The 14,462-nt window shown below is 42.6% G+C and overlaps 1 protein-coding gene across 1 annotated transcript in view; it reads left to right on the forward strand.

The window, feature by feature from the left end:
• Positions 1 to 14,462, forward strand: part of smg1 (SMG1 nonsense mediated mRNA decay associated PI3K related kinase) — a 95,688-nt gene that overhangs the window by 77,647 nt on the left and 3,579 nt on the right. Inside the window, exons 54-61 of the mRNA XM_080725106.1 lie at positions 878 to 1,164; positions 2,844 to 3,053; positions 5,057 to 5,194; positions 5,723 to 5,875; positions 7,034 to 7,213; positions 8,474 to 8,701; positions 9,484 to 9,695; positions 10,692 to 10,792. Coding sequence (XP_080581232.1) covers positions 878 to 1,164; positions 2,844 to 3,053; positions 5,057 to 5,194; positions 5,723 to 5,875; positions 7,034 to 7,213; positions 8,474 to 8,701; positions 9,484 to 9,695; positions 10,692 to 10,792 — 1,509 coding nt within the window. The remainder of the gene's footprint in view (positions 1 to 877; positions 1,165 to 2,843; positions 3,054 to 5,056; positions 5,195 to 5,722; positions 5,876 to 7,033; positions 7,214 to 8,473; positions 8,702 to 9,483; positions 9,696 to 10,691; positions 10,793 to 14,462) is intronic.

Raw genomic sequence — 14,462 nt, forward strand, 5'->3', positions numbered from 1 at the left:
TAAATAGCAGCTCTACAAGCCCACAACGCTTCGCAAGATTGTAGACCGTCTATTTTCAATCCTTTTTTTTTGTTCTTTAAAATCTATACAATTATTTAAAAATATTTTCAAAATCTTTTGAAATATATATATTTTTTTTAAATGTAGGAAAAGAAAATGGGATTTTTACTCAAGTCGTGACCCATAAAAATCGGTCTGTGACCCTCAAATGGGTCCCGACCCACGTTTGGGAAACAGTGTACAAAGTGTACACTATACGATGTCATGACACGTACTTCAGAACACATTCTGACCTCTAACATTAGTTGTGTAGCATATAGAGAATATACTCCTGTTAGTCTACTTTCATCTTAGTACGTGACTTCTGTCAGACACTAAGCGCCCCCTTTTGGCCTGAAACGCTCGGACTACTGCCCATTTAGAACGGGTAGACATTATGTGTATCATTATTTTATGCTTTAACTATTGAAAAATAGCAGATATACAAGCTCACAGCGCGGCACCGAGTGCCGCGCTGCGAGCTTGTAGATCTGCTATTTTTGAAAAATTGTGAAAATTAGAATTTTGACCCGATTCTATAAGTGTCTTTTGAATCCTTCTAAGGTTTTTTGAAAAACCGATGTTTCTATGTCAGCAATCTGGCCACCCATCGTCAACGAAAAGGTCCTTTTCACTTAACTGGAGCTCAGTTAGTCTGTTGTTGAGAGACCACTATGTCAGTGGTTCTCAAACGTTTTCATGTGAAGGACCCCCAAAATGATATTTATTACCAGTAGTTGTGTAGCATATCGAGAATATACTCCTGTTAGTCTACTTTCATCTTGGTACGTGACTTCTGTCAGACACTAAGGGCCCCCTTTTTGTCCTCCCTCCCCAGGCACCTGCCCTCCGGGAGCGGAGGAGCCCTCTCCCTCCAACGGGCCCCTGGGCCTGGGGAAGCCCCTGTACCGGGGCTCGGGGGCCGCGGCGGCCCCCAGCGTGGCGGTGGTGAGCGAGGAGCAGATGACGCGGCCCATCAAGGCCTTCACGGCCGAGTTTGTGCGTCAGATGCTGATGGGGCTCCCGACGCAGGCCCTGGGTCTGTCCCTCTGCAGCACGCTGTCTGCCCTGGGCCTGGACCTCGTGGCCCAGGTGGAGGCCAAGGACTTTGGAGCTGAGAGCAAGGTGAGAGCCAAGTTTCCCAACAATTTACCTTTTTAAATCCTTAACCCATTAACTCGTTCATTGTATCTCAAAAATATTTTTGTTCCAGGGTTCCACAGAAGCAAAGATAAGAGAATAATAATAAAGAATAAAGGTGGTTGCACACTGCTGCGTTTTTCGTTGCGAAATGCGTTTTTCAGAGAGAGAGGGAGATAGAGAGAGCAAGCGACTGAGTGGTGCGCGAAACGGGCGGCAGTGTACAAACGTGACTGAGACAACGTGATGTTGATTTTTTTATTTGCGTGCTCCGAAATTCACTCCCGATATTCGGCCCGAAAAACGCAGTAGTGTGCAACCACCTTAACTCAATCTTATTTAACTTTTCACAATAATAGCTGATTTATCTAGCTTGTATATCTTACTATATTCAAAGTATAAAAAATTATTAAAGTGATTAAAATCTAAAATGACACATACGCTTTACCGTTTTTTCACCGATGTAATGTCGCTTCCACTGTAATGAGGCGCTATTTTGGTCAACAAGCAGGTGTCATGCCAGGCATCGGTAGTCTGAAGGGCTTTTGACCAAAAGTTTCCTAAATAAAGTCAAATCCTTAACTGCAAAAGTCGCTTATATGTATACACACTAATGGTATTGACGGGGCAACCAATACTGTCCTCTTGTATAAGTGTACAAGCTGTCCCAGGGGTTGACACCCTAATGTTTGCCCGACTGGCAAGTAAATAAAAGATTTAGGCAAGTGGAGTTTGCTTTCAGGTTGTCTGACGGGCAAATGCGTTCGAGTGGGGGAATGTTATTGGCTAATCATTGCAATGCTGCCCTTTTACAAGTAGCACTTGGCGTTCATTCTGTTTTTCAAAGTGACTGTCGCCACTCATCAATTGTCGATTGGATATTATACTGTATGTTCTACAAATGTTTCATTCTAATGTAGAAATGTAATGCATGATGAGAGTTTAAAGCATGCAAGTAGAAAGTTAAATAGTGTTAAAATGAACGGTAATGACATTTTTTCCTATCATTTTATAATGGACAATTTACTTTTCGGGCAAGTGGACATGACCTCTGGGCAAGTAGAACACAACCTGTACTTGCCCAACGGGGGAACTGCCTTTGAGACCTTGGTGTCGAGTTCTGTCAACTAGGGCATTCACGAATAGTGATTTTTAGTATTCAAATTATTCGACCTCAAAGTATTCGAATATTCTACAGGACTGGCCAAACTGTCAAATATTAAGTAAGCAAGAGGCGAACATTGTGAAAATAGCCGATCTACATGCTCACAACACCTCGCGTTGCGAGCATGTAGATCTGCTATTTTCACAATATTTATCTGCGGAACCGAGTCACATTAAATTTACCGGTAATACCTACAATTCCAAGTGCTTGTCAGGGTGGGGGTCCCCAGTTCAAATATGTATATTTTGGAGGTCACTGCCTAAAAAGGGGTTGAGAACCCCTGGTATAGAGCATTTACAAATTCATCCACCAGGGGCATTGACAACTCATTCTTATGACTTCCTATCTATCTAGCCAAGCTTTATAAACTATATGTTTATTTAAAGAGAAAAAAATAAATAAGCGAATATTCGACTTTGGTGAACAACGTCGAATAGTGACTTTGATATGCGAATATTTGCTGAATGCCCTGTCAACCCATGTGTCCTCCTGTGCCCAGGTGTCCCTGGACGAGCTGTGTAAGAAGGCCATGGAGCAGGGCCTGGCGTCGGGCCGCGTCTCCCAGCTGCTGCTGAACCGCGCCACGGTGCTGGCCTCCTCCTACGACACGGCCTGGAAGAAACTGGACCTGGTCCGCCGGCTGGACGCCAGCCTGGACGCAGCCAAGGTCAGCCTGCAGCGGACCCAGCTGCACATCGCCATGTTCCAGGTGAGATGGGGCTTCTGCTTTCCGAGATGATTTCTAACTCATTCATAGCCATGCCACGAGTTTCCCGAGTTATTTCAGTACCCCCAGACTGCCACAGCCAGAGTTTCCCGAGTTGGCAGCCATTTTGAAAAAAAAAAAAAAAATCCAAAAATGCCTAAAATGTATTAGGCATGATCGCAAACGCGAAATTGCATGTTTAGCCCCGTAACAAACACATCTTTCAAAATGGCAGCCATGTTTGTTTGTTTTGTTTGCCCTTTAAGGCCTCTATCTCATGAATGCCTGAACGGATTTCCAAGCGGATTTTTTTGTTTGAAAGCTGTGAAAAAGTACTACACATATGGTGCATGGGCGTGCACGATCCGTGCACTAGAAATTTAGGAACGTGGCAGTGAGGAACTTGGGGACCATTTTGAAAAGGCAATGAATGAGCTGCCCATTTAGAACAGGTACACATTATGTGTATCATTATTTTATGCTTTAACTATTGAAAAATAGCAGATATATGCGAGCTTGTAGATCTGCTACTTTTGAAAAATTGTGAAACTTAGAATTTTGACCCGATTCTATAAGTGTCTTTTGAATCCTTCTAAGGTTTTTTGAAAAACCCGATGTTTCTATGTCAGCAATCTGGCCAGCCATCGTCAAAGAAAAGGTCCTTTTCACTTAACTGGAGCTCAGTTAGTCTGTTGTTGAGAGACCACTATGTCAGTGGTTCTCAAACGTTTTCATGTGAAGGACCCCCAAACTGATATTTATTTGGCCACGGACCCTCATCTCAAAATATCTAGTTCCAGGGACCACCCCCAGAAGCAGAATTTGAGTTACAAACGTTTGCTTTAACGATTTGCACATTTTCACAACTTTTTCAAAAATAGCAGATCTACAAGCTCTCAGCGCGCTGTGAGCTTGTATACCGGTATCTGCTATTTCTCAATAGTTAAAGAATTCATGCCATTCAATAATTCTAGGCCTAAACGGGTTAAAGTGGCAGCTTGTATTCAACTGTGTTTTTTCCATGGATTCCTTGGAGCAGTGGTTTCCAAACTGGGGTTCCCCAAATTATTTTGAGGGGTCCCCAGATGATTGACCTAATGTGTAACACCGTTTTCTGTTTCTCACTCAACAGTAAACAAGACAACATACAGTATAAGTGGATACAGGGTATCTACACATTTCTAAAGTTAGAATTTAAGGACTTAAAACCTTTTTAATACCAAATTGTCCAAATATTACGTAAGAAAGAGGCGTCTACAAGCTCACAGCGCCTCTCAGTGCGAGGCGTTGTGAGCTTGTAGTTAGGCTATTTTCACAACATTTATCTGTGGAACAGAGTCAAACAACTCCTACAGTTCCAAGTGCTTGTCAGGCTTGGGGGTTCCCCAGTTCAAATTATTTTGGGATCCCTTGCCTTAGAGGTCGACTTGCGTCACAGGATCACACACTGAACTTGGTAGTCTAGCGCCATACTAACAGGGTTCCCACGGTCATCAAATTCCTGGAAATATTTTGAAATTAGAATAATATTTTTCCAGTCCTGGAAAAGTTTTGGAATTGATCAAGGGTCCTGGAAGGTCCTGGAAAAAAATAGCTATGCATTGTCTTTGGTTATTGATTTTGTTAATACCTCTGAAATAACAAATTAAACATTGGCCAAATTGTCAAATATTAGAGGCAGAAATTGTGAAAATAGCAGATCTACATGCTCACAACGCCTCGCAATATTTTCACTATAAAATTCTTAGTGCTCGTCAGGGTGCCGGGTCCCCAGTTCAAATATGATTATTTCGGCGGTCACAGCCTGAAAAGGTTGAGAACCACTGGCATACACTACCTGTCTTTGTGCAATGCGCATAGGAGCAAGCGACTCGTTATTGAGCTGAATTATTGTTATATAGTCCTGGAAATCGGGTTAAATATTCTGGAAAAGTTTTGGAAATGAATTGGTAAAGATGTGTGGGAACCGTGTACTAAGCTTCACCTTTTGCGTTTCTCTCCTCCAGTGGCAGCACGAGGACGTCCTGGGCACCAGGAACCAGCCGCTGAGCGTCAGCCCTCCGCCTCGCTCCATCATCCTCAGCAACATGAAGAAGAAGCTCTACAAACTGAGCCAGGATGAGGCGGCCATCGCAGCCGTGCAGGTCGGCATCCCTTAACGCAACATTCACATCCCGCTGACTTTTTAGACGCGCCGATTCACAACTATTGCTGCTCAGTGGACACATAAATTAACATGGAAACTTTGGCTATAGTATAAGGCAGTGGTTCTCAACCTGTGGGTCGGGACCCCCAAATTATTTTGGGGGGTCCCCAGATGATTAGCTTAATGTGAAACATTGTTTTCTCACTCAACAGTAAAGAAAATAGCATAAAGTAGAGGGTATATGCACATGTCTAAAGTGACAATTAAAGGACTTTTTAATAAAAAATGACAAATTAAAAATGTGCCAAATTGTCAAATATTAGAGGCAGAAATTGTGAAAATAGCCGATCTACATGCTATTTCACAATAGAACTCGTCAGTGTGGGGGGACCCCAGTTAAAATGTGATTATTTGGGGGGTCGCGGCCTGAAAAAGGTTGAGAACCACTGGTTTAAGGGACACTATTACGATCTAATCCAATCAATCTTGACTTCTCCAACTGTTCCTTCTATGTTGTTCTTCTCAGGAGAAGCTGGCCTCCCTGGAGGCCAGCATTGAGCAGCGTTTGAAGTGGGCCGGAGGAGCCAACCCGGCCCTGGCCCCCGTGCTGCAGGACTTTGAGCTGACCATCAGTGAGCGACGGGCCATGGTGGCCAGAGAGGCCCAGCGGACCAGCCAGGTGTGTAGCAGGGATGAGACGATATGAACATTTCATATCACGATTATTGTGACAAAAGAAATGTACGCGATATTATTGCGATAATCAAAATCCATTATCCTGGGGTGGAACATTTGCCAAAACATAGCAGATCTTGTAGATCGGCTATTTTTTTGCAAAGACATTTGATAGAGAGTGTAAAAAGACTATCATGTACGTATTATAAGTATCCTTTACCAATTATAGAAGGTTTAAGTGGTACCGGATATGCAGCTCAGCAAATAAAAGGTGAATTGATCCCGGTGCATGACAGAGGACGATATCGCAATAAATTAAATCGCCACAATACAATTATCGTGCGTTTTTTTTATCACGATAAACAATAATATCACTTATCGTCCCATCCCTAGTGTGTAGCAGCACACAGCTCTTCTATGTTTCTGTTCAGTGTGAACATTCCCACTGAACGGCTGAATGTCGTACAAGGAAAAAAAACGTTTGCGCATCCACTGAAAGGACAAACTCATCAAGGAAGGTAAAAGTAGTCTGCGCACTGTAGATTAACTTGCTAACAGTCAAACGTCCTTACCGAACATACTGTACTGTAGCTCATAAAATCCTAACTCAAAATGATTCAGTTGTGGGTCAGTAAATTAATTTAGCCACTAGCCACTGTGACTAGTGGGGTCCACAATATCATTTCACCCACAATCTTGTTTTTATTGATTCTTTGAACAAAAGGTCAATTACTCGCCGGAGTGGATGAAGCATACAAATGTACCTTCCTCCGTGGTGGTTTGTGTCTATTTGAGCACCACTGACATAGTAGTCTCTCGAGAACAGACTAACTGAGCTCCAGTTAAGTGAAAAGGACCTTTTCTTTGACGATGGCTGGCCAGATTGCTGACATAGAAACATGGGTTTTTCAAAAAATCTTAGAAGGATTCAAAAGACACTTTATAGAATCGGGTCAAAATTCAAATTTTCACGACTTTTCAAAAATGGCAGATCTACAAGCTCGCAGCGCGGCACTCGGTGCCGCGCTGTGAGCTTGTATATCTGCTATTTTTCAATAGTTAAAGCATAAACTAATGATACACAATAATGTGTACCCGTTCTAAATTGTTGCTGTTTGCTGACAAATCGACCAACCAATCTTCCACTGGCCTCCGTCTCCAGGTCACCTTCCTGTGCTCCACCATCCTGAACTTCGAGGGGCTTCGCACGCGGACCCCCGAGGCGCTCAACATGGACGCGGCGCTCTTTGAGCTGCTGAAGCGCTGCCAGCAGACCTGCTCGTACGCCGCCCAGTTCAGCAGCACCGTGTCTCCCCTGGAGCTCCAGCTGCTGCACAGACTGGTGAGTTTAAAACCAGGGTTTCTCAAAGCGGGCGCCGTGAGGCAGCTCCAAGGGGTGCCGCAAGAATACTTTGATAATGTTATGTTAATTTATCATTTCAACCCATTTAGGCCCAGAATTATTTAATGCTTTAACTTAGGGATGCGGTATCAGTACTCGTGGTATCGGTACTCGCCCCGATACCGGCCTATTTTGCGGTATCGGTACTTGTCCGATACTGCTCACAAAGCGCCCGAGTACCCTGTGTGTTCCGCCACTTCGCCTTTCTCTCTCTCTCTTAAAGTATCAAAAGTAAAAATACAAAATGTTTGAGCATAGCAGATCTAGAAGATCATGCACAGTACAGGAATGTCCATGGGCTAAACCTGAAAAAAAAAGTGAAATGTGTGGCAGTTGTGCCATGTTCTGGGAAAGCAATGCAATTTAATGTGTTCTATACAGCCAGAAAGTGAGGAACATCTGATAATAAAAAAAAAAAAAAAAAAAAAAAAAGGAATTTGAAGACATTTTGTGTTATTAATTGTACTCGTATCGGTACTCGGTATCGGCGAGTACTCAAAATGAAGTACTCGTACTTGTACTCGGTCAGCAAAAAAGTGGTATCGGGACATCCCTAGTTTAACTATTGACAAATAGCATATCTGTATACAAGCTCACTGTGAGCTTGTAGATCTGCAATTTTTGAAAAATCTTGACATTTGTAACTCAAATATTTGCTTCTGGGTGATCCCTGGAACAACATATTTTGAGATGGGGGTCCGCGGTCAAATAAATGTAACTTGGTGCCGCGCTGTCAGCTGCCATTAACAAGCGAGCTTTCGTTTCAAGCATGCACAAGGCAGGAGGTAAACGAATCCAGTCGGCGCGCACCCCTATGGCACGCGCACCCCTATGGCACGCGCACACGATCAGACCATGCAGACATGCCCTAGCGCATACATGCATGCATACAGACATGCACTCTGACACAGACACACACACACACACACACACACACCTTTCCTTTCCTATTTGGGAGACATTAACGCTTATAACTTTTTTGAACAAGCCATTAAAACGATTTTTCAACTCCTATTTTTTTGAGTAGTGATGAGCATGAGTCGAAAACCACATCCCTACTTTGGTTTCACTCTGCCGATGCCACGTGTTCCCTAATATTCCCCATATGACTTTTTCGCTAAGCAGTAGCTTAATGTTTAAAGTCCAGTGAGTAACTAACTGTAACTGCTCCCCCAACTCCCTCCTCCCTGCCCAATGCAGAGTCCGGCTCTAGAGCTGCCCATCGGCAGCGCAGACTGGCTGCTCTGTGCCCAGAAGCAGCTGAACCAGGAGCTGAGCGGGCAGCGCGCGGCCCAGGAGGAGCGCGACCAGCAGCTGGACACCAGCGGGGAGACCCTGCAGCTGCTGGTGGACTCCATCAAGGGCATCCTGTCCGTCCACAACCGGCAGCTGGGTGACGTCAAGCACCTGCTGCGCGCCATGGCCAAGGTACGGCGTTCCACAGCAGTGGTTTTCCACACCTTTTCATATCGTCGTTGTCGGGTGGAAACCTTGTATGTCCCAAGACCGTTCCTTTTGTATTTATCATTTTAAAAATGAACTAAACTAGTGAAAACGGCAGATCTACAAGCACACAACGCCTCGCGCCGCGAGGAGTTGTGTGCTTGTAGATCGGCTGTTTTCACTATGTTTGTGCGACGGCCTTGTATGATGAAGCAGGACTTTGCTTGGTGAAGAAAACCTAACAATTTGAAACTTGGAGATACGAGGTTTCTGCCCGACAGCGACAATATCGAGGTCTATTATTTATTCGGCATATGATGAGATCATTTGATGAGATTTGGCCACTTAACACTTGAGAGTGTAAAATGAAACCACGAGAGGGTCTGATTTACTGTAAATTGCCTCTTGTCCAATCATATTACTCAACCAAAGCTTACTGTTGTATACAGGCACAAAAGAAAGCATGTTTATTGTCCTCCAAGTCTGTTCGAAAACGACAACATAACTGTTCAAAAACAACATATCACAAATACAAAACACGAGGTCCCCACACTGTACTCAGAAAACCATCCTATTGATGGGGCAGTTTTGTTTAATGCCGCATTGGCTTAGGGGACAAAACTCCTGCTAAATACATTTTTGAATCATTTAAATAAATGTTTGAGTAATCGTCCATGTCCATATCACAATTCATCTACGATTATCTCCTTTTTTTCCCCCTCACACCTAATATTTGTGCGCGTGTTCTCTTGTGCCGTGGCCGCCAGGACGAGGAGAACGCGGTGGCCGAGGGCGAGGAGGTGGCCTACGAGGGCAGCGTGCGTCAGTTCCTGCTGGAGTACAAGGCGTGGCAGGACAACGTGCAGATGGTGCTGTTCACCGTGGTGCAGGCCACCGGGCAGCCGCGCAGCCCCGAGCAGCTGGAGCTGCTGCAGGAGATCCCTGCCACGCTCAAGGAGCTCGGCGCGCAGAGCCAGAGGTGAGCGCTGACCGCGCGCGGGCACCTTAACCCCATTCAGGCCTAGGATTATTGAACGCTTTAACCGGTGAAAAAATAGCAGATATACAAGCTCACAGCGCGGCACCGAGTGCCGCGCTGCGAGCTTGTAGATCTGCTATTTATTTTTTTTAAGTCGTGAAAATGTGTGCAAATCTTTGAATATATGTATTTTCAAAGCGTTAGTTTGTAACTACAATTTTGCTTCTGGGGGGTCCCTGGAACTAAATATTTTGAGATGGGGGGTCCGTGGCCAAATAAATATCATTTTGGGGGAACCTTGACATGAAAAGGTTTGAGAACCACTGACATGGTAGTCTCTCAAGAACAGACTAACTGAGCTCCATCCAGTTAAGTGAAAAGGACCTTTTCTTTGACGATGGCTGGCCAGATTGCTGACATAGAAACAGGTTTTTCAAAAAAATCCTAGAGGGATTCAAAAGACACTTATAGAATCGGGTCAAAATTCTAATTTTCACAATTTTTCAAAAATAGCAGATCTACAAGCTCGCAGCGCGGCACCGTGAGCTTGTATATCTGCTATTTTTCAATAGTTAAAGCATAAAATAATGATACACAATGATGTGTACCCGTTCTATCTCAATGCTTCAAGCTCAATGCCTTGTTGGCTTCTATATTGGTTATCTTTACTGTACCGACAGGGTTCCCTATGGAGACTCTAATTGTGTCTCCATTCGGAATCAAAATTCGGTCATCAAATTATTGTCTTAGGAACGAGACCAAAACGAAAATATATCCATAAATTTAAGTCTCCATGGGGTGAGTAATCCATAGAAAATAAGTTATTTGTTGGCTGAACTGTCCCTTAAGACTTTAAGTGATTAAAACTAGGAAAAGACAATACATATTATATTCCAAATGATATCTAGTCTCGTATCAAACAATACGATTATATTGATATGTTGCCCAGTTGATATGTTTACTCACTTCACTGAAACCCTCTGTCTCTCCTCACAGTGTGTATAATGGACTGGTGGGCTTTGCGTCTCCACTGGTGACTGAGAGAGACACTGAATGTGCCAGCCCCATCTCCACTGCTCAGGGCAGCTTTGCAGCAGGTATGTTACAAGCTCTCCTGTGTCGCACCATATGCCGTGTTGTTATACTGCACACAGCTGGTATCTTATTAGATCACAGAGCTTTAAGCTGCAATCCAGAATGGATTTGAACACATTGGCTGTCAGGTATTTATTTACTAACTAGAAATACTGTTCCTTCGAAACAGTGTGGGCTCGCTTCCAACCCAACAAATAGCATACTTTAAGGTACTGTAAGGTACAGTACCTTACAGTATTGTACTGTACCTTACTATACTGTACTGCACCTTACTGTACTGTACTGTACTGTAACTTACTGTACTTTACTGTAACTTACTGTACTTTACTGTACTCTACTGTACCTCACTGTAAATTACTGTACTCTACTGTAACTTACTGTACTTTACTGTACTCTACTGTACTGTACCTTACTGTATTTAACTGTACTCTACTGTACCTTACTGTACTGTACTTTACTGTACCTTACTGTACTGTACCTTACTGTACTATACTATACTGTACTCTACTGTACCGTACTGTACCTTACTGTACTGTACTCTACTGTACCTTACTATACTGTACTTTACTGTACTCTACTGTACTTTACTGTACTCTACTGTACCTTACTGTACTTTATTGTACTCTACTGTACCTTACTGTATTGTTTTGTACTTTACTGTACCTTACTGTACTGTACTCTACTATACCTTACTGTACTGTACCTTTCTGTACTTTACTGTACTCTACTGAACCTTACTGTACTGTACTGAACCTTACTGTACATATTCTATGTGTTCTAGAGGTGTATATTGAGTGCATATACTGTAGGTTAACAATCCCAGATCACATCTGTCCTCCACTATGTCTATAACCAAGGCGTTCTTCTATGTGGCCACTCCAGACTGAGGAGTGGAGCATGACTTTTATTGTGTTTGTGGATCTGATTTGAAAATGCATTGGTTGTGATATCTCCCTGACAACCAACAACAACCACTAATACGCTGAGTGTCCCTGCGGGTTCTAGGATATATACTGTAAATCCCATTGCCCAGGATCCTAAAACCTTATTCTTTTTAAGTAAAATGTCTAAAACACTACAAAACATGTCTCAAAGACAAATACAAGCAAACGTCTCCACAGTAACAGGTGTGTGTGTGTGTGTGTGTGTGTGTGTGTGTGTGTGTGTGTGTGTGTGTGTGTGTGTGTGTGTGTGTGTGTGTGTGTGTGTGTGTGTGTGTGTGTGTGTGTGTGTGTGTGTGTGTGTGTGTGTGTGTGTGTGTGTGTGTGTGCACATTAACTTCATAGCAGTATTAAGTGGTCCATCTATGTTTTTTTATTAATAATAAAATCTGCAAAGTAACAAGTAACTGAAGCTGTCAAATGCTGTATTTATAGTAGAGTATATGTAACAAAAATGGAAAGTAGAGTAAAAGTACCTCAAAAATGTACTGTAGATACAAGTACTTGTATATACTTGAGTAAATGTACTTTGCAGCACCACCGAACAGCCAATGACAGACAGGCCTTTAATCACAGCTGTCTCAATCAGTAGAGTGGAGAGGGACATTTATAGATATTTGTAGTTTTAACTCAGAATATATACATCACACAGCTTAGATATTTGGATCAAATCAGAGAGCAGACCTGTGTGAACGGCCGCATTGATATAAAGAGCATATCTGAAGTGTGAACATTACAGCCACAGCGCCTTAAAGGGATATTCCACTTTCAAAAAACTTTTTGTCATTGTATGGTCTGATCAGGCTTGTATGAACACCCTGAACAGTTTTTAATTTTCTTCATTCAATATTTAGATATTTGATGTAAATGTTATCTGGCCCTCCAGGCTCAGGGCCTCTCCCCACACACACTCATTGTAACTTCAAACTCCATTTTAACCATGATAGATTCATTAAAAACACCCATTATTTTTTCTGGTGACTGATACTACCCTCCTAATACGTGAGCAGGCCGTGTTTTTTCCATAACATTTTTCATGTATTTTTTAATAATTCTTTGGGAAAATGGAATTTTTTTAATACAATAAAAATATATAACAAATAAATTAAAAACGTTATGGAAAAAACACGGCCTGCTCACGTATTAGGAGGGTAGTATGATTCACCAGAAAAAGATAATGGGTGTTTTTAATGAATCTGTCATGGTTAAAATGGAGTTTGAAGTTACAATGAGTGTGTGTGGGGAGAGGCCCTGAGCCTGGGAGGCCTGATAACATTTACATCAAATATCTAAATACCGAATGAAGAAAATGTAAAACTTTTCAGCGTGTTCATACAAGCCTGATTAGACCATACAATGACAAAAAGTTTTTTTGAAAGTGGAATATCCCTTTAACATAAACATGGGTCCCTTTCCTCTGTCTACACTCTCTCCCCACTCACTAAACCCATTGGAAATGCATTGGGTGCTTAAAGTTAAACATTTTTATTTTTTTATATTTATACTACAAAACATTTCAAAACGAAAAATACAAGCACACGTGTCCTCAGTAAGCTGAACACATAAAATTTTGAATGGTGTTGAAAGGTGTAAGCGTTTAGGAGATGAATCGCGCCAAAGTTTTGAGGAGATACACATATAGCTATAAACAAATAAATAATGAAGATAACATACGTGAAGGCGAGCCCACAATTAACACCTTCTAAGCCTGGTCGTACTCCCTCGGACTTCCTACTGGGTCCCATCAGCCACACGTCTATTCCCGGACTTTTGATATAAATGATAATAATAATAAAAAAAAACATCGGCCTTTCTTCTCCGTGTCTTTTTGGAGCTATCTGAAACGGTTAATATGCTCACAGTCATTTTCTGGTGCTGGGTGTGATACTCGTAATATCCAGCAGGCCACGCCGTTGACTCACATTCTGGATGGATGGCTGGCCAGGAGTGGCCTCATACTCTCCCCAGTGTTGAAACTCGACAAGAAGGACACACAAGATGGCTACTCTTTGTCTCTGTTCGTGGATCGCGGTTTCAATCACGTTCGGGCGCCGCTTCTCTATCGCTCCTTTCCCTGCTTCGCCACACGTAAACGAATGGAATTGATCTCCCCTCCGCCTCGCCAAAGTAAGATCGCCGACCTCTGCAGGATGAATATGTACGCTGTATCGAGCACTCCATTACGTGTTGTTATCATGTGGGCTTTGTTTTTTTAAAACATGTTTGTAAATAAATGGCTTATTTCTTCGGCGCTACCTCTGTTCAGAGGGTTCTGCCGCGGCTTGCAACGTGTTAATTCAGTAGCCTCTGACACGGCTTTTCAGTGTTTTACCTTATTTTTGACGGCTCCAAGAACGCACCATGTGACCAGATGTAAACAGAAGCTCTTTTTTCCTTCGCCCGGAAAATAAACATTATAACCGCGAATTATAACCTATTTTCAAAAGAATTCTTATAGTTTAGTTTGCTCATTACTTTTAATGCAGTAATGCTCTTTTTTTCTTTTTTCCAGTGTCTTCTATGTTTTAAAAAGTTCTTAGAAGTCCTTAGAATTGTCACTTCACTGTCATAGGTCATAAGCGCAATATCTATGAATATTTTGCTATCCCAGTTAAAGTACTGTATTCTCCATTATTTTTGAGGGTTGGGGAGATGGTGAGCAAGCTAACTGTACTGTATGTCTTGTGTGTCTGCACTGTAAGTAATGTCCTATTCTTGTGTTTTTGTACTG

The sequence above is a fragment of the Nannobrachium achirus genome (assembly GCF_963921795.1).
Source record: "Nannobrachium achirus genome assembly, chromosome: 4".
Classification (NCBI taxonomy): domain Eukaryota; kingdom Metazoa; phylum Chordata; class Actinopteri; order Myctophiformes; family Myctophidae; genus Nannobrachium; species Nannobrachium achirus.